Source organism: Hylobates moloch, unplaced genomic scaffold (assembly GCF_009828535.3).
Source record: "Hylobates moloch isolate HMO894 unplaced genomic scaffold, HMol_V3 SCAFFOLD_2, whole genome shotgun sequence".
NCBI lineage: Eukaryota > Metazoa > Chordata > Mammalia > Primates > Hylobatidae > Hylobates > Hylobates moloch.
The window spans coordinates 156,199,549-156,221,220 of record NW_026652277.1 but is presented as its reverse complement, the minus strand read 5'-3'; the positions used below and the strand labels follow the sequence as shown (position 1 = coordinate 156,221,220).

General features: G+C 39.6%; 1 protein-coding gene across 8 annotated transcripts in view; it reads left to right on the top strand.

Annotated features, from left to right (window-relative positions):
• Positions 1 to 21,672, top strand: part of NHSL1 (NHS like 1) — a 359,178-nt gene that overhangs the window by 280,555 nt on the left and 56,951 nt on the right. For 7 of the 8 annotated variants that reach the window (XM_032160227.2, XM_058435592.1, XM_058435593.1 and 4 more), the window contains one exon: positions 4,449 to 4,601. In XM_032160227.2, coding sequence (XP_032016118.1) covers positions 4,449 to 4,601 — 153 coding nt within the window. Of the gene's footprint in view, positions 1 to 1,336; positions 1,600 to 4,448; positions 4,602 to 21,672 lie in introns of those variants that run through there. The other variant, XM_032160235.2, reaches the window with a different exon arrangement.

Sequence of the window (21,672 nt, the reverse complement as noted above, 5' to 3'; positions counted from 1 at the left end):
ATTACTTTAAAATAAAGCTATATATAGAATGAAATAACACAAGTTGGAAATCTGTGATAATATGTATGATAAGATGGTAACGTTTCTATTTGTTTTTTGTTTTGTCGTTGTTGAAAAAATAAAGGGCATAGAAGGACTTGAGAAGGAATCATTTCAAAGCTTTCCCTAGACAGAGCCCGTTATATAAATTTTATTCTTTGACTAAGAGCCTTTGTTATAAACTAAATGTTTTGAATTAGTGGATTATTACATTTTTCCATTGAGTTATAAGTCTGGCCCAAAGCTATGAAGTAAGCGTTGTCTAAATTGTTTCAAAAGTGTTTGGCCATGAAGTGGAACTGGGCTGAGATTTGAGGAAGGTTCTTTTCCTTTTTCCCTTGTCATAGTATTTCCGGATCTATATTCTCCTTTTTTTTCCTATCTCTTTACCCCTGGAATATGTTTTTTCAGTGCCTTCTTATACTCTGTTTCTGATTTCTCCGTCTCTGCTTGTGCTTGCCTAGTTCTCTGTGGTTAATTGCCAATGGGCAAAAGAACCAGTGCTCTGGATGGTAGATTCAAGTTAAAGAGTAACTCAGATAATGTTTGTTTGAGAGGACTGTGAGGGAAGGGCGATTGTGGAATTCTGAAAACCAGGAGCTTAAGTGACAATTACATTTAAAATAAAGATTAAAATGATTAGGGTACTTTATCTAATTTATCATTTGGAGTGGGGAAGTTGTATTTTTTTTGGTGGATTTTTTTTTTCTTGATTGTTGTGGCAGCTAGATGCAAATAAGATCACGCTTTGGAACACACAATGCTGATTCTCAATCACTGGCAAAGAAGAAGGAGAAGACAGAGCATCCTAATTTGCACAAAAATGCAACCAAGTCATCATTTGCAGCTCCTTGGAGATTCCATTCTAAAGTTTTACTGCTTGTACAAGTTCCTTTGGTATGGAAGGCAGAGCCTGGGGCGTGGTTGGGAAGCAATAGTTTGGCTTTTTTCCCCCGCTAAATCAGTTCAAATCCCATATACCCTGAATTAACTGGAATTGCTCTCAGACTTGGCAGCTCCTGTAAAAGATCTGGGTGTTCACAGTGGCCTAATGAAATGGGGAACACATTTGTTTCATCTTGACTTCCGTAGAGGAAAATCTGCACTATTTTTGTGGGCTCAGAGAGGAGGAACTTCTGATCTGTTGGAGAGAAAACTGAATGAATGGGCACTGAGGCAGAAAGCCTGATGTGGCTGTCATGCAAATAAGAACCGTGATTGGCTTTCTCTTTCTTTCTGCGCACGATGTCACTGGCTGCTCTCAGCCTTAAAGATTAGGTTTCAGTATGAGTTTTTCAGGTTCAAGGACTATTAATGGTTTGTAACTGCCTGACAATAAGCTCAACCTCAAAGTTACATCAGCCTGGGCAGATGTCTAAGGATATGAGACCGGGGGAAGAAAAGTTAGAATCTGTAGCAGAAGGACGAAGCTTGCCACCTGCCTACTGGGCTGAGCTTTTAATGTGATTTACATTTCTAAGCTCTATGTAGGTGCCCTGGAAATGGTGGTCTTCATTAATACAAAGATTAAGTCTTTAATTAAACTTTTTAAGAAGAAAAGTAAGTAGTTCCTTTTCTCTGTACTACCTATTGTGTGCATGTTTCCATATGTGTATATTTCCGTGTGTGTGTGTGTGTGTGTGTGTGTGTGTCCATGTGTGTGTTTTAGGTCCTTCGTTCTTTTGTGTGAAGAAATTAGAGTTTGAAACAGCATAATAGGCATGAATTAAACTCTACTCTATACCAGGTTGTTTAAATACCTCAGACTTTTTTAACTGTAGGACGGTATTGTGTGATCTTAGCATGTCTTATTTATTTATGATTAGGGTTTTAAGTGAATTCACTTCTTTTGTGCTTTTCAAAAGAAGTCCTTTGAAGAGGGGGGAAATTCTTGTACTTAATTTATGTTTCCCTTGATATCCAGTGTATGATTTTTTGATTCTTTGGCTAAATATGCAGCTGAGGTAAGGGAGCCTCTGTGTAATGTATCACGTATTTCTCGTGGAGATAATCCCCTAAAACTCCCTGGCACTCTTTGTTGTGTATTTAAGAGCTCGAGCACAAACTGTCTAGACTGATCAGTGATTGTTGTAAGGTACAGAGCTTTTGTGGTGTGGCTCTATTGTGTACTTACAATTGACTTACATTTCTTTAATGTAGGTGCTTCTTCATTCTCTTGAAAATAATTATTTTTATAACTACTTGGCTTTGTTTTTACATAGTCGGTGGTTTATTTTATTTTAGTTTAGTTTAGTGTTTGGACCAGTGACTTACACTGGATAAATGTGCATGGGTAGGGGCATTGGTAAGAGGAGCTTTGGAGAAAGCTACAAAGAGCAGCACGGTGGGCTGATTTTCTGCAGCTCCTTGCTGAAGGCTGCCTTTGGATGAACAGATTAAAAGTGGCCCTGGCGAGAGTGAGGAACACCAGGGGAAGAGACTTTTTCATAGGAGCCAGTTGGTAGCTGTGCAGTGGGGCCGATGGTGCAATTGATGGTGCAGACACGAATGCCATTAACTTGGATTTGATTTGAAATTGTCGAATAGGAAAAGTTTCCATTTTCAATAGTTTCTAACTCTGAAGTATGGTAACTCAGTCTTTAAAATAAATGGACGTCAGCACAAAACACTGTGATGAACTCTGGCTACACTCTGGGGGGACATACGGTGAGTTTGGCCCAATGCTAGATTCTTCTGAAACACAAATGAGGGTTAAGTCAGGTCTTTGTGGATTTTGTGTATTAAGATTGATAGTTGTATGCACCATGCAAAACATTTGCTCAACAAGAGTTTATGTGAAATACTAGGTGCCGAATTCACATACTGCTTTTGTCAAATACTAAGCAGAAAGCACAATGGACATTTCCGTTTTTAACTTGATATCTAGTTCTCAATGTTTATTTTCTCATTTAGCAACTTATGGAGAAGGTGGGGTCCTTTTGAAAATGAGTTATCCTGTTCAGATTCATAAGACTGTAAAATTTAGTAGCTGCAGAAAAGATGGTATGTGAGATGAGCGCTAGTGTGTGGCCCAGGTTTACAAGAGACAGTGACAGTTCGAAGTTTGGGGCCTCATTAGAATAATTTTTACTCTTCCTGCCACAACCATGTTTTGAGTTATTTCTTGAGCTAAGTACTTTATGTATATTGGTTCATTTGGTCTTTAGAGTAGCCCTAACTGTGCTATAGAGTATGTTTAGTGAATTTTAGATATGCTCAAATGGATTTAATAGTTTATGTGTGTGTTCTCACGTTACTTTGAGAATTCATTTTATGGTCTAGTTTCCAGGTACATGTTATGTTGGGGACATGGATACGCCCAGTGTGAACTCTGTAGCATAGATCAGAGTCAGGAAGACTTGCTCCTCACTCACAATTCAAATATCTGCTGGCTTTACAGGGGTTAGACTTGCTACCTCAAGCAAATGCCTCAGCACAAGGACTTTCTCCAATACCTTTCTAGTCTCTCTTATGCGTGGGTTACATGGCAGATATATAGAAAGTATTAAAACATTGTTGATGAATTTGTTTTGGTGCTGTCGGCCTCATTTTGGGCTCCACTGATGCCCCAACTTAGCTTATGTTGTCAGGAAAAATGAATTAGAGAGGTCTCAAGCCTCCGAGGATTTAAAGAAAAATTATTGTAGAGATTTATCTTAGTCTCAGGACTTTACCTGTTATTTTATCCTCTAGTGTCTTGGTCTCTTCTGTGCTGGGAAAATTTAGTTGAATTGGATTGTTTTGGGAAGAGTCAATTGCATTGTAATTTAAAAAATTTTTAGTATAAAAGGGTTTCATGAAAGCAAGAAATGCAGAGAGAATTTTGTAACACAAATGGATCTCCACATGTATTAGCTATGTCATTTACATGTAAATTGAATGTTTACGCTTAATTTTTAAAAAATGTAATTGAGTTTATAACAGTGATGCTCTTTAAATAATGCTGTAGAGGGAGAATATTTGCTATAAACCTCCTGGTAGGAAATTCATTTCTATCAGGACAGTCTAACATTTACTGTTGCAATGGCATTATACAGTTGAGTAACTGCTATTTGTTGTGTGTGTGGAAGGGGGGTTAAGTAGGAATTGGAGGCCTCTATCAGTTCTGTCAAATGTTTTCAAACATTGGAGTAAAGGGAGGACCTAAAATGCTGGGAAGCAGTTAACTGAGCAAATGATTCTATGAAAACATTGTTTGGAGGGTGGACACTTTCAGCTTTTCCTTTATAAATAAAACACTGTGGGCAAGACCCCTGGAATCTAAGATCAAATCTCATTTAGGATTTGCTCCATTGCTCCCTTGCTGGCCCTTACCCTTGGATGTGTTAGGCATGGAAACACATCATGATGTAATGAACTTGTAGCCAATGAAGTTGACACCTGAATGTATTGTATCTTTTTTTCTGTAGCGGTTTCCAACCTAGATGAGGAAAGCCGATGGACAGTCCACTACACTGCCCCATGGCACCAGCAGGAGAATGTGTTCCTTCCCACCACAAGACCCCCCTGCGTTGAGGACCTGCACCGCCAAGCCAAGCTCAACCTCAAATCAGTACTGAGGGGTAAGATGGCATCCTCTGTGAGGATTTTTCTTGGGTTACTGGCTGCTGAGAGCATAAATTTGATATCTATCTATAAAACCAGATCTACTTTTATTGAATGTATAGTGTGCTACGTCTTTATACGATATCATAAATACAACCTAATACATGCTGATATGGTTTGGCTGTGTCCCCACCCAAATCTCATCTTGAATTGTAGCTCCCATAATTCTCCTGTGTTGTAGGTGGGACCCAACGGGAGATAATTGAATCATGGGGGCAGTTTCCCCCATACTGTTCTCGTGGTAGTGAATAAGTCTCATGAAATCTGATGGTTTTATAAGGGGACACCCCTTTTGCTTGGCTGTCAATTCTCTCTTGTCTGCCGCCATGTAAGACGTGCCTTTCACCTTCCACCATGATTGTGTGGCCTCCCCAACCATGTGGAACTATGAGTCCATTAAACCTCTTTTTCTTTATAAATTTCCCAGTCTTGGGTATATCTTTTTCAGCAGTGTGAAAATGGTATAATACACATGCCTAAGATGTTCTGGTCTCTGCAGAAACTTGCCTATTTTCAGATATGCAAATCTATTTCCAGGAGCCCACACCTTCTTAGAAACACTTTAGCATGTTTAACCGCCAGTGTTAATTTGGTCCAAATAAACCACTGCTGACATGGGCAGTTTTGCCACTGTCTTTTTAAAACCATTGTAAGTATTCAAAACCAATTTGTTTTTTTGAACACACTTATTTGTTCTGTTTAGTTCAAGCTGGCTGGAAAAAGGACCTATATATAGACTTTGAAGACATGCTGAATGGTTTGATTTATCGGAACTGGGCTATCATCCATCTGGGCTCCTCTGAGCCGAGGTTCTGCCAGCAGATGAGCAAGGTATACTTGGTCAAGTAGAAAATTTAGGAAGAGTGTATTCCTATATCTAGTTTAAAATTCTCATTTTTACTTCAGTTTATTGTGGTTTGTTTTTCTTACTGAGATGGAGTCTCACTCTGTCACCCTGGCTGGAGTGCAGTGGCGTGATCTCGGCTCACTGCAACCTGCACCTCCCAGGTTCGAGCCATTCTCCTGCCTCAGCCTTCTGAGTAGCTGGGATTACAGGAGTGCATCACCACACCTGGCTAATTTTTGTATTTTTAGTAGAGATGGGGTTTCACCACATTGCCCAGGCTGGTCTCAAACTCCTGACCTCATGTGATCCACCCATCTCAGCCTCCCAACATGCTAGGATTACAGACATGAGCCACTGCACCTGGCCCAATTTATTGTTGATGTTAAAAAGCAAATGTGTGGCAAGGAGGGCAGCCTAAAGGTGATAAAGAAGGAAAGTAGTTCTTCAAAGAGGAAGGAGTAACTTGTAAAATTCAGACTTTTTCCTAGTACAACAAACCAAACTTCTTATTCTACCAGATGCTGCTCCTACCAGACTTCTCCTACCATGCAGTATTTGGGACATTAGTATACCAAAGAAGTATTTGTTATTTATCTGAAATTTAATTTAACTGGGGCTCCTGTATTTTATCTAATTGTGGAAGACTTGACTTTGGGAGAAATTCTGTCATTGATTCAAGGAAAATTTAGAAAAATAATTTTATCTTGTATGTCAGTCACTTATGAAGTGATTCATTCTGTAATGTACCACCACTATGATGACTGATAACACTTATTAAACACTTAACTCTAATGCCAGGTACTGTTCTAAGCCCACTAAATGTATTATCTCTTTTAATTTTCCCGAAGATCCTACTGCTTACGGTTACTGTGCCCAGATGGAAAAATAGAAGCACAACGATCAGAAACTTTCCCAAGATCTCTAAGTTAATTAGCAGTAGGACCAGGATTTAAACTTGGACAGTCTGAGGCTGTGGAGCTCATATTCTTAACTGCTACACTATACTGCCTTTAACAACGATTTATTTATTGGGAATCTGTTATTCTGGCAGAAGTGCAGAGTACAAAGGCACGGTCCTAGCTCTCAAACACAATGTGGAAAATACTGAGGAGACAAATCAAAAATTGCTGTATGGGAATTAACGAGGGCAGATAATTTCTGCTTGGAGAGAGAAAGAATAACTTTCCATAGGTTCACCATAGATTTGGTGTTCTGAACAGAACTGTGCAGACATTTCAGATCATGGCTCTATTTTTTGTTCCTTTAATCTTTTGTAATGCTTAGATTATCTAATGTATCTTCCAGTATCTTGTATCTCATAACTTTGCTATTGGACTATCCAGAAATGAGGGCATTGTTCGTTTCCCTTTTTATTTAGCCTGAGTAACCTCTGTCTTTAGTGACTTCAGTCTTAAATGAGAAGAATGGCATTCGTTTGGTTCTTTTGTAAATGGCCTTGGAGTTGTGCTTTGAGCTTTGTTGCTGTCATAATATTGGTCCCTTAATGTACCTAAATCCAACCGAAGTTTCTTCTAGATCCCTTTACTTCCTTGTGATTTATCTTTAGTAAATTGTGACCAGGAACTTCTTTACTTATAGTTCACCTTCCTCCACCAAATTACTAATAAGAATGTTAAATGGCACCGTTCCCAGGACAAATCCCCGAGGCAGTGCCTGGTTAGCATTTCTCTGCCCAGCTCCTAAGCAACAGAGCACTACATGGTCTGGCTTGTAGAAAACGCTTTCGTGAAGGTATGTGTGAGTTTGAATATTCAGGCTCGGCTGTTTTTGATCACTTTCCAGGAAACTGTGCTTCACTCCCATTTCGTGTATTTTCAAGTTCCAGATCAGGACTTGACTTTTCTCCCCTTGAAAAACTGAACATCTGTTTATAGGCATTTCTGCTTTTCTTTTTGAATATGCAGTACGTCTATATGAAATGTCATCTATCCCCACTGGTTTTGCCTAAACTTGAATTTTATTTTGAAAAGATAAATGCTTTCATAATTGCTTTAATGCTCTAAAATGGTTCATCAAAGGGATTTACTATTAATAAAATTAATAACTTTGGAAAATTCCTGGAGCGCAACCTTTAAAGTCTGGATTTAAAAACTTCGTAAGAGATTTTAGATAAATTATAGACTTATGAACAGTGGTTGGGAAGGATGAAATGAGAAAGATTATCTGAGTTCTTTTGTTCTCATTTACTTTTAACCACATGTACAGAACTTCACGTACCTCTTCCCCTATATCATCTTAGCAACCTGAAATAAACACAACGTGAGTGCAAGGTATTTATTACCTCATTATCAGTGCAGATTAAAAAAAATCAGTCTCTGAATATGTGGCACTATTAAGATTTGATGTTATATAAATTATCAGTCTAAGTTCATTCAACCTCAGCATTCTCTACTGAAAAGTATAGAAAGGTAGCTAGGTATTCACAGTGAGTAATCTATTTTGTTTCTTCTTCTATTCTTACTGTGTCCATAATTTTAAGAAAAGAATACCATTCTTTAATATTAAACAGATTATTGCTTTTTCATCGCCATTAAATGCTTATTGTAGGAATTAGTCTGTCAGTTTTTATGGGGAGCTAGTCTACTCTTGGGAACCATAAAGTGTGAAGGGAAACGGCACAGCGAGTATCAATAAATGCATAATGAAATGTAAACATATACTTTTTAAAACAATGCATAAATCCTTAGTAGTTAACAGATTAACTGAAGAAGCCACCGAATTACTGGAAAATGTTTTGTGAAAAAACTGAGTTTGACTTAGTACATAAAAGCAGATAATAGACATAAATTAATCAATATTGAGCATCTGTTCGGTTCTATGTCAGGAGTGTTTAAATGAACGGATGAAAGTTCCTGGGTCCTCAACTTTAAAGAGCCAGGCCTGCTGTCTTGGCAGCAGCTTGTAGCAAAGCTTGTCTTGAGGTTTGCTACTGCAAGCTTACTGTCTTACAGTAGTAAACAGGCAGTAGTGTGATGGAGGTGCGCATGAGGTACGTTGTGCACACAGGGAGAGAGGGCTCAGTCAGAGAACAAAGAAAAGCACTGGGAGGTCCCCTCACTCCGCCTCTCCCTCCTGCTCCCATCCCCACATGAGAGAGGAGATAGTCTTTCAAGATGTGTAAAATGGCATTTGGAGCAGGCTCTTGTTCATGTATAATTTCGCTTTACTCTGATCTGAATATAGCAGATATCTTTTGTATTTACAGCTGGAGAGTCTCTGGAGACTTTGATAAAATTTGATGGTCACAGGCTTAGATTAAATGTCTTGGTTTTGTTTGTTGATTTGTTACTGGAGATTTAGATAATGATTCACTGCTAATGAAGATACAAACATGTACAGGTTGAACATCCCTAATCTGAAAATTAGAAATCTGAAATGCTCCAAAATCCAAAACTTTTTAAGCACTGACATGATGCTCAAAGGAAGTACTCATTTGAGCATTTTGGGTTTTGGGATTAGGGATTCTCACTCAGTAGTTATAATGCAAATATTCCAAAATCAGAAAAAAACCCAAATCTGAAACATTTCTGGTCCCAAGCATTTCGGATAAGAGATACTCAACATTTACCCAGATTTAAAAATGGCATTTTAATATTTGCTTCAATAGACATCTGGCTAGCAACAAAAAATAAATTTTTGAAGATGGATCCCATTATCTGTGAAGAATTCACTCAGCTCCTTACTGAGTTTCCAAAAGAAGTCTACCGTTTTTACATCCATCATTGTTTGAATCCTTCATGAACTTCATTGGAGATAGCTGTGATGATAAGTAACCTAAATCTGGCTAAATTTTTATCTGCGTAGTTTTTAGCTTTATGGGAAGGGCTACAACTAAGTGGAAAAGAAATCAAAAGATAGGAGTAAGCTGAATGAGAGGTTCAGATTTTGCTTTTTTGTAACCTGTAGACCTCATTTGACAACTATGACCATATTAAAGGCTGAAATAAAGACATGTCACTTTTAAGGCTCCATCCCCAAAAAGCCCAACTTGAGAGAGAGATAAACATAATTTCTCACAGTATGTTTAACAGGCACTTTAGTTACTGTCTCTGTGTACACTCCTGCCTGAATTAGTTCACAGAGCAGCTGTTGTTGGCGTCAGAAATGTTCTCTAGTCACACCTCTTTCCTGAAGAAATGCATTTTAGCAGGTCAGCGTGTTCTATGGCTCTAGAATTTAAAAAGTGTGAGCACAAGGAGGAGTGTTGAATCTGGCCTATGTCATTCAAAGTCAGAGGGTTATATTTATTATACCAGAAAGGATAGGAGTTGAGAATTTATTACACAATGTGAAAAAATAACTACTTACACGAAGTGATTAAAAACAATGGTGCACACATGGACCTGTTTAACATTAAAGAATGATTTACCATCTGGGCGCAGTGGCCCACACCTATAATCCCAGCACTTTGGGAGGCCAAGGCGGACGGATCTGAGGTCAGGAGATAGATACCATCCTGGCCAACGTGGTGAAACCCCGTCTCTACTAAAAATACAAAAATTAGCGGGGTGTGGTGGCGCATGCCTGTAGTACCAGCTACTCAGGAGGCTGAGGCAGGAGAATCGCTTGAACTCAGGAGGTGGAGGCTGCAGTGGGCCGAGATCGCGCCACTGCACTCCAGCCTGGTGACAGAGCGAGACTGTCTCAAAAAAAAAAAAAAAGAGAGAATGATTTACCTTTCCTAAAATTATGGACTAGATTTCCAAGTTGTTCCAGCCAGATTTCTCTACAGTTACCGACAGCAGACTTTGAGGGTGACTGCATCCACCCTTAGTTGTCATGAAGCCTCCTAGCTCCCTTTTGGCGTAGACAAGTATGTTTGTTTTGGGAGAGATTATGGGCCTCCTTCTGGTTTGATGAGGGTGCTTGTCTGTCTTATTTATCTGCCTAGAGCACATGGGTCCCTGAGATACCGCAGATACCCCTTGTCTTTCGCCATCGGTTCTCCACTTGAAGGTCCTGTGGCACTTTCCCAGGACTGTCTAGGAGGTGCCTTTGTAGGAATGGCCTGTGGACATTGATTGAGAGCTCTCCCTGATGGCATGATGCATCTGCCCACCACCTCAGACAGGCCCAAGATGAACATCTGCTTTGCCCACCTTGTGCTAACCACATTGAATTCTTCATCTTTTTTTCTGTAACTTAAAAAAAATATGACATATAACAGAGAGAGGTACATAAAACATGTATGGCTTAAGAAATAGAGTGAACACCTGTATAACCTTTACCTAGGTCAAAATGTGACCTAAGCTTCAGAAGCTTCCTGTTCCTGCTTGCTTGCCTTTCTTTTTTCTTTTTTTCTTTTTTTCTTTTTTTTTTTTTTTGAGACAGGGTCTTGCTCTGTTGCCCAGGCTGGAGTGCAGCAATGTGATCATGGCTCACTGCAGCCTTGACTTCCCGGGCCCAATCCATCCTCCCACCTCAGCTCCCTGAGTAGCTGGGACTACAGGCACACAACACCGTGCCAAGCTAGCTTTTGTATTTGTAGAGATGGGGTTTTGCCATGTTGCCCAGTCTGGTCTTACACTCCTGGGCTCAAGTCATCCACCTGCCTCGGCCTCCCATAGTGCTGGCATTACAGGTGTGAGCCTCCACACCCAGCCATCTTCCTGCTTTCTAACAGGAGAAGTCCGGGTGTCATGTGAAGTACTTTGAGTCACATCTAAATTCCAATCCTGACTCTGTTACATACTAGGTATAGGTTACTTGAGTTTAATTTTGTTTGTTTCTTCAACATTTTGATCTTGTTTTCTCATCTATAAAGACCATAATATCTGTTTACATGGGAATGAAATGAACATATTCATGTAAAGTATTAATATCTCAATGTACCTGCCCCTCAATGCGGAAGGGAGGGGTGCATTTTAATTGAAGTGCAGTGGAACACAGATATAATTTTATAAATCTCAAATGGCCTCATGATTTAATTGGGGCTTTCTCTCCTACCTGTTGTGCTCCAGAGATATACTGTGGGGAGGAGGGATAAAGGAACAGAACAAAGAACACCTTCTGATGACAGTGACAGACGCTTAATACTCAGGTTCGTTTCATCCACATGAGCAAGATGCCTTTCCCCACTCACCATCAACCTCTGAAAGACCCCTAGAATGCTGGAGCTGGAGGGAGCCTCCCAGTCCTCTGGTCAGTCCCCCTTTCCATTTTGTAGATAAGCAAAACAAGACCCAGAGAAGTTAAGGGTTGCCGGTGCTCACACATGCTGGCCTATTCTGATCTCGGACCTCATGAGCGCTGAAGAGACCTGTCCCTTTGATGCCCTTTCAGCTGCCCTGCACTTTATGGAAGTTCACAGGGACAAAGCTCACCCTGGGAATCTCATGGCCAAAGATGGATTTGGTTTCTTTAGCCAGTTAATTTAGAAATGCAAATTGGCACATTGTTGCCTAAAGGTGGTGACTTCATGGTTGCTCCTCAAGTCTCCTCACTCACTCCTGATTTCATTAAAATTCAAATAAGTCTAAGAGAAATAAAGGAAGCATCACATGACATGTTTGATTAATATCTATAACCATTCTTTCATCTTAATGGCGTTTGGTGCTTATTTTTAGGGTTATAATTGGTCATTAGTAACTCAGTAGACTTAAAAAAAATAGGCACAGGTTGCAAGGGAAGGAAAGATAAACATTTGAAATTAATAAATACACTAATGATTTAGCACTTGCAGCTGAGTTTACAATTTGCCTAGTTTGCTACTTCCCAAAGAATACTTCAGTAAAATTGATGTGCAAAAGGAGAAGGTCAGATGTCTCTGGCTAAGGTATTTAAAATCTTTTTTTTTTTTGAGACAGAGTCTTGCTCTGGTGCCCAGGCTGGAGTGCAGTGGTGTGATCTCGGCTCACTGCAACCTCCGCCTCCTAGGTTCAAGTGATTCTCATGCTGCAGCATCCCAAGTAACTGGGACTACAAGTGTGCACCACCATGCCCAGCTAATTTTTGTATTTTTAGTACAGACAGGATTTTGCCATGTTGGCCAGGCTGGTCACTAACTCCTGACCTCAGGTGATCTGCCTGCCTCAGCCTCCCAAAGTGCTGGGATTATAGACGTGAGCCACCACGCCCAGCCACTTAAGATTCAAGCAAGACACTTTCGATTACTTATATTCATTTATACAATTTTAAATCATTTTCTAGTTGAAACAAATATTGGCATAGAATTGGGGGGCAGGAGGAGTGCTATGTTATTCTGAAAAAGCAACTGAACAGAGGAAGGAAGTATAATTGTCTCATATTTCGCAAAACCGCAGTAGCACTGACATCTTGTTTTGTTGTCATTAACGATTCCAGAAGATGAGACGGGAGACCAGAATTCTGGTTGCAGTGTTGTCAGTGGCAAGCTGCAGGATATTGGAAGTCACGTCCCATCTTCGTACTTGGCTTCCGCCTCTGAAAAACAATTTATGATCTCTATGTTCCCTTCTAAGCTCTAAAATTCTGATTGGCTTCTCAGTACTTAACTGTTTAAGGGTAATATGTGTGAAGTTAACTGACACAAAGATATTACTGACGGCTGAGCCTAAGTCCTGACAAACTGGGATGTGTAATCTTAAGTTTGTGTGGATGGAAAAATTGTCTAAGTGCATACTGCAAGTGAAGCACTGGGCTGGATGTTACAGTGCAATCAAAGATGAATGACGTTAATGCTTTCCTCCAGAAGCTGAAAGCTAGCCAGAGATAAGATGTATGTATGACTAGCTTATGTACAAGGTTCATAGCGGTGGTATTATTAAGCCTCACCCCTGGGTGTTATCTTTAAAACAAACTTGGTCAGCCTGCCCTAGTTAAAAATTCTTTACCAGCTCCCCATTACTAACAGAATATAACCTAAGCTCTTAGCATCTGGAAACCTTCCTGAACTCAAGCCTGTTTGTCTCATCTCATCTGCAGAATCACCTTTGCTCTCCAGACATCTCTGCTCCTCCACCCAATTTTTTTTACTTTGTGCCTTCATGTGTAATGATAAAGTCCTTCAGTTGGAATGCTAGCTTGTCTTGTTCTTCTTTCTGTCTACTGCATGTCCCAAGCCATACTTCTCCCTTCTGAACCACAACCTCTCACACCTGGCCAACTCCTGTTTCCCCTTTGTGAGTCATCCTTGGGTGCTAGAGTCACCCACAACCTTTCCTGGATTTCCCCTGGGTAGCGTCAGGAAGCCCCTTTCTACCTTGTCATGGAAGCTTACACTCCACCATTCCACTGCTTATGATACACTATATAATTGTGTTTGCATGTTTATCTCCCCACTTGACAGTAACATCCATGGGAACAGGGCTTTGTCTTTTCACTTGTGTGTCCCCAGCACACAGTCCAGTGACTGGGACTGCAAATACTGTTGTGTTTGTAGAGGGCCTGAAAATGTTTGGAAAAGTCACCTAAAACACAGGAGAGAGATCAGAGTCAAAGCCGGGGAACAAGTGGTGAGAATGTGGAGTGATGAGATCAGGGATGGAGAGGGCCAGTGGTGAGGAGGAGGGAGGGTTGAGGCTTGGAAGCTTTACTTTAGGGCACTGGGAGAGACAAGTCTGCAAAAGAGCACAACTGGGGAAGAAGAAAGTCAGCCAGGATGAGGCAGTCATCGTGGCGCTCACAGGTGGGGAGAGAGTCATTGTGAGAAGAGGCTGTTGAATCGGTTGTTAGGTGGTGATTGGTGACCTTTGAAAGGGCAGTTTCAAGGAAGTCTTTAGATTAAGAAGCCAGATTTCCTGAGATAAGAATGATTTTTATAAGCAGAAAAACCATAAAAGTAATTTTTTTTTAAAGAAAGAAAGGTGAGTGAATGATGCCAACAGAGCAGAGAGGGAAGGGATAGTATTTTGAGGCGGTGGCAGGGTACAACTGATATTATTACATGTTTTAAAAACTAGAGCTTATGAAAACAGGGCCGTTGACAAAAGGAGTCAACAGGAGGGGAAAGGATTGCAGATACACAAAGAGAATGGGAGGATGTTCCCTGAAGAAGCAGGAAGGAGGCAGTCAACTCAGGGCAAAGCGGAGGGTCGGAGGTTGCAGCCTCTGTCTCCTAGAGGGAATTGGGGAAGTATGTTATGAGACGGAGCCGGAGATTGAGGCTGTTCATTACATGGTGTGGGAACCTTGCTTGCAATGTGGCCCCCGCCATGTTGTTAGTTCTTTGGTGAAAAGGACTGGTATCTACTTTTAGTCCCTAAAGACTTTATTTGGTGCTCTCTTGCTCAGGTCTTGTGAATTTAATTAGCTGACTTTTCAAAGACAAATGATGTTATTAAAGGCTTAAAAAAAATATGTGTGGTATTTCATTTGGCTCTATTGGAATTTTTGTCCTGAGGGAGAGTTGCCCAGCCGGATGAAACCATGGATTAAATGCCCTATTGAGAAAAAGAAAAGAGCAGACAAAAATATGGGATTAACAGAATGGGAATTATATACAAAAAGGGGCTATCTAACTTCTCCTATTGGATTTGATGGCACGGAATTTTCTATAATACTAAGTACTACTCTGGGGACAGTAACCCCGAAAGAAGTGCTTTCCTTGGTGTCCTTAACTTGGGAGGGGGATGTTGGATGCAAGAGCAAAGGAAAAATGAACAATCATTGCTTTTTCGGATCGTTAAAGATACGTGTTGCCCCCAACCCCATACCTTTTTTTTTTTTTTTTTTTTTTTTTTTTTTTTTTTTTTTTTTTTTTTTTTTTTTGTTTTAACGGTAAGCAACACAGAAAAGATAGAATGGCAAAGACAGTCATTTAAATGATCCAGGTCTTAACAAAGCACTACGGATTGTTTAAACAAAAGGCTTTTTGTTTGTTTTTGTGTCTGTAGCCAGTCTGCTGTTTCAGCAATTCTATTTTAACTCCCGATAAAGTAAGTAACTTGAGTGGCCTCTATATTTCACTCAGGGCAGCATAAAAACACTACATTGAAGGTACTGTGGATAAGGTTTGTTATTCACGGTACAACCGAAGTCTCCGGTGTTGGCTTAGAATCTTTGCAGGCGATTTGATCTTGAGTAACCTTGGTGATGCTCCTCTGCTGCCAGTGATATGACTTTTTAATTCTAAAGTGAAATGAGATCGCTTCCAATTTGGCGGCTCTCTCTGGTGGTGCTCAACTAGGACTTGCAGACTCTCAGCACACTCACATTAATCATGGCATCAGAAAGCTTTCACCTTAATTTAAATTAGATTTAGTTCTTCAAGGCTTCTTAAATTCATTTGGGCATGTGACAAGAAGAAATGTTAAAAGCTGGTTTTCTGCAATGGCAAATGACATTTTAATAGTAATTCTTGCCATGGTGTGCAATGAAAAACAAAGCTAACAAACAGTTTATCCAGTGGCTCAAGTTTTAATGTTTAACTCCTAAGGTTTTTTGCTGTTGTTTGTTTGTTTTGTTTTGGGAGGTTTTAACACTCTAATAGGAATTAATCACAGAGCAAGAATATTAATCAAAATGGCCTTTTATTTTTAACCCTTCTACATAAAATGAGATTGTCTGTGGTGTTTAATGTCAGTGACAGAGATATTGATCCCAAGACATGGGGGAAAACCAGTCTTTCTAAAATGGGTTAATGCATTGTTAACAAATTCATTTCCAGTTTGACTGTTGAGCCGATGACCACAATTAGTAGTGTATTTTCCTTCTGTGGTTCTTCCCAACCTGGTCATTTTATTTTGCTACATATATAATGTAAATTGAAATGAGAAGTCACTTGGAGTTGTGTTATTATAAAATAATTTTTAGGCAGTCTGCTTATCATTCCTTTTTTTCCCCCCTCCCCTGGCAAAGAAACCTGTCCATTTCAAAGGTAGCATTCTGTCACCACCTCCTCTCTTCCATCTTACTCCCCGCCTAAACTTGCCTGCAAGCTTTTTCTGAAAATGCAGCTTTCCTGTGGCATCTGTTCTGTCTGACTAGAAAGCTTTGGGGAGTTGCCCATGATGCAGTTAGCTTTTTAATCCTAGATTGGTCAGTTTCCCTGAAATTCTACTGAGGCCAAATTTCCTTGGATAGATAACCATGGTGGTGCACCAGACATCATCTTCCTTATTCCTTCTATTCCACCTACTCTCCTCTCATCCTCTTATTACTCAAATGTGTGAGTTGTGGATGGGAGAAGAGGCCCATTTAATGGGAGGTCGGGTCATATGCGTTGGGTTAATGAAGGCGGAAAATGTGGCCGAGGATAAAATCTACCTGGGTGACCAATGGGGCCATCACCTTTGTCATATAATTACAGTACCCTTTCAAGCACGCTACTGAACAAATACAGATCATTCATTCATTTAAGGAACTCACTGAGCACCAGCCAGCCACCCACATTGAGCCAGATCATGTAGGGCTTAGAAACCATTAGGAGGATTTTGGCTTTTACATTCAGAGCATGGAGAGATTTGAACTTAGAAGTGACATAATCTGACTCATTATTTTGAAATGGGTCAATCTGATTGTGCGTTGAAAGTTCACAGTAAAGGAGACAGGGGTGTCAAAGTAGGAGACCAGGTGGAGGTCACCATCAGGCGAGAGATGGTGGTGGCCTGACCAGGAAGCTTTCCCAGCAGTTGCAGCTGGAGTGGAATGTTAAAATTAAGAACCCTCCCAGCATTTTAAGGAAATCTTGACATGTAAGACACACTTCTACAGTAGCAAAGCTAAAGCTTTTCCTGAAACAGAATGGCATTCTTTAGGGACTAAAAGTAGATACCAGATATAGCATTCCCCCACCATTGATCTGTACCATATCAGCTAAATTCTTTATCCTATGTTCCCTTTTAAGTTATTCGCTTGGCGAGTGTGGATCATTTGTGACATAATAAAAAGAACAGACCAACCCTCTTTTCCTTTGGGCCTTTTATCATTTGTCACATGGAATATGTAGGAAGCAAAATTCTATTGCCGTCTTTGGGAGCCCCACCTAATACCTCCTCTAAGTAGAGAAGACTTCTCTTTCACTTTCACTTCCACCCTAAATGGAGACCATGTTGATCCCTTTAATTTTATTTCTACTTCTCTTTAGGTGTTTGCCTTACTCTGAAACAGTTTTCTCACGGTGTGGCTCACAGGACAGCTGCATCAGCATTGACTGAGGACTTGCTAGGAATCCAAGTTCTCAGGCTCCACCCCAGACCTACTGAATCAGATACGGGAGTGGACTCAGCAGTATTTTTATAACAAGCCCTCCCATGGATTGTGATGCACCTTAATTTGGGACGCCACTGCTCTGTACATTGGCCTGTGAATTTGTTTAATCAGGCAGCTAAACTATAAGCACCTTGAAGGCTGGAGGGTAACCCTTTAGTCCCACTACCCATTACAAACTACAAGTTAGGATTCCAAGACACAGCTACCCAGTTTCAGAGTTGGAGCTCTTGACTGCTGCTGCTCTTCTCTCTAGTTGGTGGCAAAGGTGACTCGAGAAACTGGTGTTGATGCCTCTGTGTATTCATTCTATGTTTTCTCCAAGGTAGCTCTGCCTTGACTGGAAGAAGAGTATTCAGAGGTTTAGAAAGAAATGGCTGGCCAAAGCACAGGTCAAGAGAATCAATGAACCTGGAGGTTGGAAAGAAAACATAGTTGTCACCAGCTTGACTTTCTCTTTTCCAACTTTCTGGTGGTATAAGTCTAGATAACTTTCATCCTCTTTTTTTTTTTGAGACGAGTCCCACTCTGTCACCCAGGCTGGAGTGCAGTGGTGCCATCTCAGCTCACTGCAACCTCTGCCTCCCGGGTTCAAGCAATTCTCCTGCCTCAGCCTCCTGAGTAGCTGGGACTACAGGCACCCGCCACCATGCCCAGCTAATTTTTGTATTTTTAGTAGAGATGGGGTTTCACCATATTGACCAGGCTGGTCTTGAACTCCTGACCTTGTGATCCACCCACCTTGGCCTCTCAAATGTTGGGATTACAGGCGTGAGCCACCACACCCAGCCTTCTCTTCCTTTTTTAAGGCAAAGTAAGACTTAGTCCCTTCAGGAAGTTTCCCTTTTCCCTGACACCAGGGTGATAGTTGGCATACTTTCATATTGGCCCTCTTTTTTTAGCTTCACCTGCAGCTAAGCACATTGTACTCCATTATCTGGAATGTTTTGTCTTTATAGATTCCATTAAGAGATAAAATATTTACTTTTAGAACTTCTAGAAAGTCTTGGGCTTAATCGTTAAAGGCATATATTTTCTCTTTTTTATGTTTTATGTCGCTTTGAATGCTGTGTCGTTGAAGTGATAATTGGTGAAGAAGTGGTCTTACGGGCTCAAATTTGCATTTATTAGGAGGTAAATTTGAGTTTAATACTTGAAATATAAAAGCATGCTTTTATGCTGTTATACATATTCCCATATAGCTACATAACAACTCTTGCTGTAAAAAGAGGGGAAGGGAGAAAAGAATAAATCATTAGTCTAATAATAAACCAAAAGGGCCTATTTATTTGAAACTTATTATTTAAAACTACTATAAATTATAAAGGAAAATATTCATAGAAAAGATCTGTATTAAATACACAGTGTCTTTAAGATTTAAAACAGCTTTTCACCTCTTTGATATGCCACACACAACTGAATAACTTAAATGTTTGAACATCTATTGTCTTTTAATTATGTTCTAGTTTGTTTATTGTTGAAGACAGTTTAAATAAATTGAAGTTCAACTGCTTTGAAGAATTTATGGAAAATCTAAATATATTTTTGGAAAATTCATTGTGCATGAGTGACAAGGGAGAATCCTAACTATATCAGTATGATTTCTTTCTCTTTTTCAGTATTGCCAAGCCCAACAAATTAATGAAGCGGTAGGTAAATAAATCCCTTCTATTTTAAATGCACTTTGGTTTGATTTTTCATTAAGAAAATAAGTTCTCTAATATTCACAATACATGATATTCAGGTGCAGTCAGTTTTTCCTATGTATTCGAAAGCTCAAACTAGATTATTTAGCTATACAATACTTCATTCAGCTATTGGACTGGAATTTATTTTCTTCTAAACATGAATGTTTATAGTCTTATGTATTCTCAGTCCTTCTGGACTAAGATGAAGTTTTGTGATAGAACTGGCCTTTTACCCTGTTATTATTAATCTGGTACATTATTAACTGGGATAGAAGTTTAAAAACTTTGATCTACCAGAAACTTTATACCTGGGCTTCAGAATCTGTAAGACTGATATAGTAACTGCTTTCCTTCAATTCTCAGAGAATTATTGTAAACACAGATCAGATAATGATAGCAAGAGGCTTTCAGTTTAGACAAGTGTCAGTAGTATTAGCTTTAAAAATCAGTCATCTGAAAAAAAGAGTTTTTAGACTCTAGATCCTCATAAGACTTTCTCACTGAAGCAGTACATCATGACTGCTATTTTTATAATTAACTTTGGAACTGGAGTCCTCCCAATGTTTAATGACCTTGAATTACAGTAGGAAGGTTGCAAAAGATTTAATGCTATTAAAAATAAACCATATTCAGATTTTAAAATATGGTATATGTAGAATACCATGCTAGAAATACCAAATTATGCTTTGACCTGAATGTTTCAAAACTTTCCTAGGATCTCATACTCATACACGTCAACGCTACCCATGACCTGAAAAATGACAACTGGTCTACCGAACTGGTCCTTCTGGCTTTTCACACTGCAGTGCTTGTTTTAAATACAGTTGACCCTTGAACACAACACATTTGAGCTTGGAGGGTCCACTTATATGGATTTTTTCAATACAGTCAGCTCTCCATACATTCTGGGTCCTGCAACCAAAACCAAATGTGAATAGAAAATACAATACTGAGGTATTTTCTGCATCTCAAACCAAATGAGAATGGAAAATACAGTATTCACAGGGTGCGAAACCTGCATTATACAGAAAGCCGACTTTCTGGGTCTGTGATTTGCAGGAGTTTAGTATGCATGGATTTTGGACTCTGGGGTCCTGGAACCAATCCCCCTCCAATACAGAGGAGTGGCTGCTTCTTCCGTCAGTTCTTTCCCTTTCTCACATGATCTAAGAAGTCAACAAACTTCTTACTTTTTTTCTTTTAGCATCCTCTCATCTTCCCATATCATTTTCTTGGGAAATAGAAAAACAATCCCATCTTATTCCACTTTGCATTCAATTTCTGTTTCTTCTATTTCTCCATCTCCCTCTCATTTAAGCAGGTCATACTTAGTAACCATGTGTTTAAGAACTTTGCCCCTTCAGATTATATTTCAGAATCTTTATAATAAACTTGGGAAAATTTTCACTGCATCGTATGTTTTCTTTTGTGGAATTATACGTATGAAGAAATCAATCATGACAAATTACAGAAGTCAGTGGTAAAAATGTCCACGTACTTTTATCAGCATCACTAAGCACCTTGCATTTTCCTCATGTAGATAATAGCATGTTTAAAGTAGTCCTCTCTTATTTGTGGTTTCACTTTCCATAGTTTCAGCTACCTGCAGTCAACCATGGTCTGAAAATTTTAAATGGAAAATTCCAGAAATAAACAATTTATAAGTTTAAAGTTTTTGCCATTCTGAGCAGTGTGATGAAATCTCACACCAGACCCCTCCATCCTGCCTAAGACGTGAAACCTCCCATTGTCCATCGGATCCACACTGCAGACACTGCCCGTCCATCAGTCAGTTTGTAGCCAGCTTGGTTATCTGATTGCCTGTCAGCATCTCAGTGCTTGTATTCATGTCACCTTTATTTTACTTAATAATGGCCCCAAAGGACAAGAGGAGTAATGCTGGCCATTTGGATATGCCAAAGAAGCTGTCAGGTGTCTCCTTTAAGTGAAAAGGTGAAAGCTTTTGACTTAATAAGGACAGAAAAAGAAAATCATATGTTGAGGTTGCTAAGATCTGTGGTAAAAATGAATCTTCCATCTGAGAAATTGTGAAAAAGGAAAAAGAAGCTCCTGCTAGTTTTCCTGTCACACCTCAAACATTATCATAGGTATAGATGTCTAGGAAAAAAACATAGCAATAGATAGGGTTTGGTACTGTCTGTGGTTTCAGGCATCCACCAGGGGTCTTGGAACATATACCCTGAGTATAAGTCAGGGACTACTATATTAAAAATTGAATGACTAAAGAATATCTTAATGCATAGAGATTTGGAGGCCACAGCAGCAATAAATTCATGTGAGAGTCAGATGACCATCTAGCACTATGACATTATTTTTTTCTTCTGT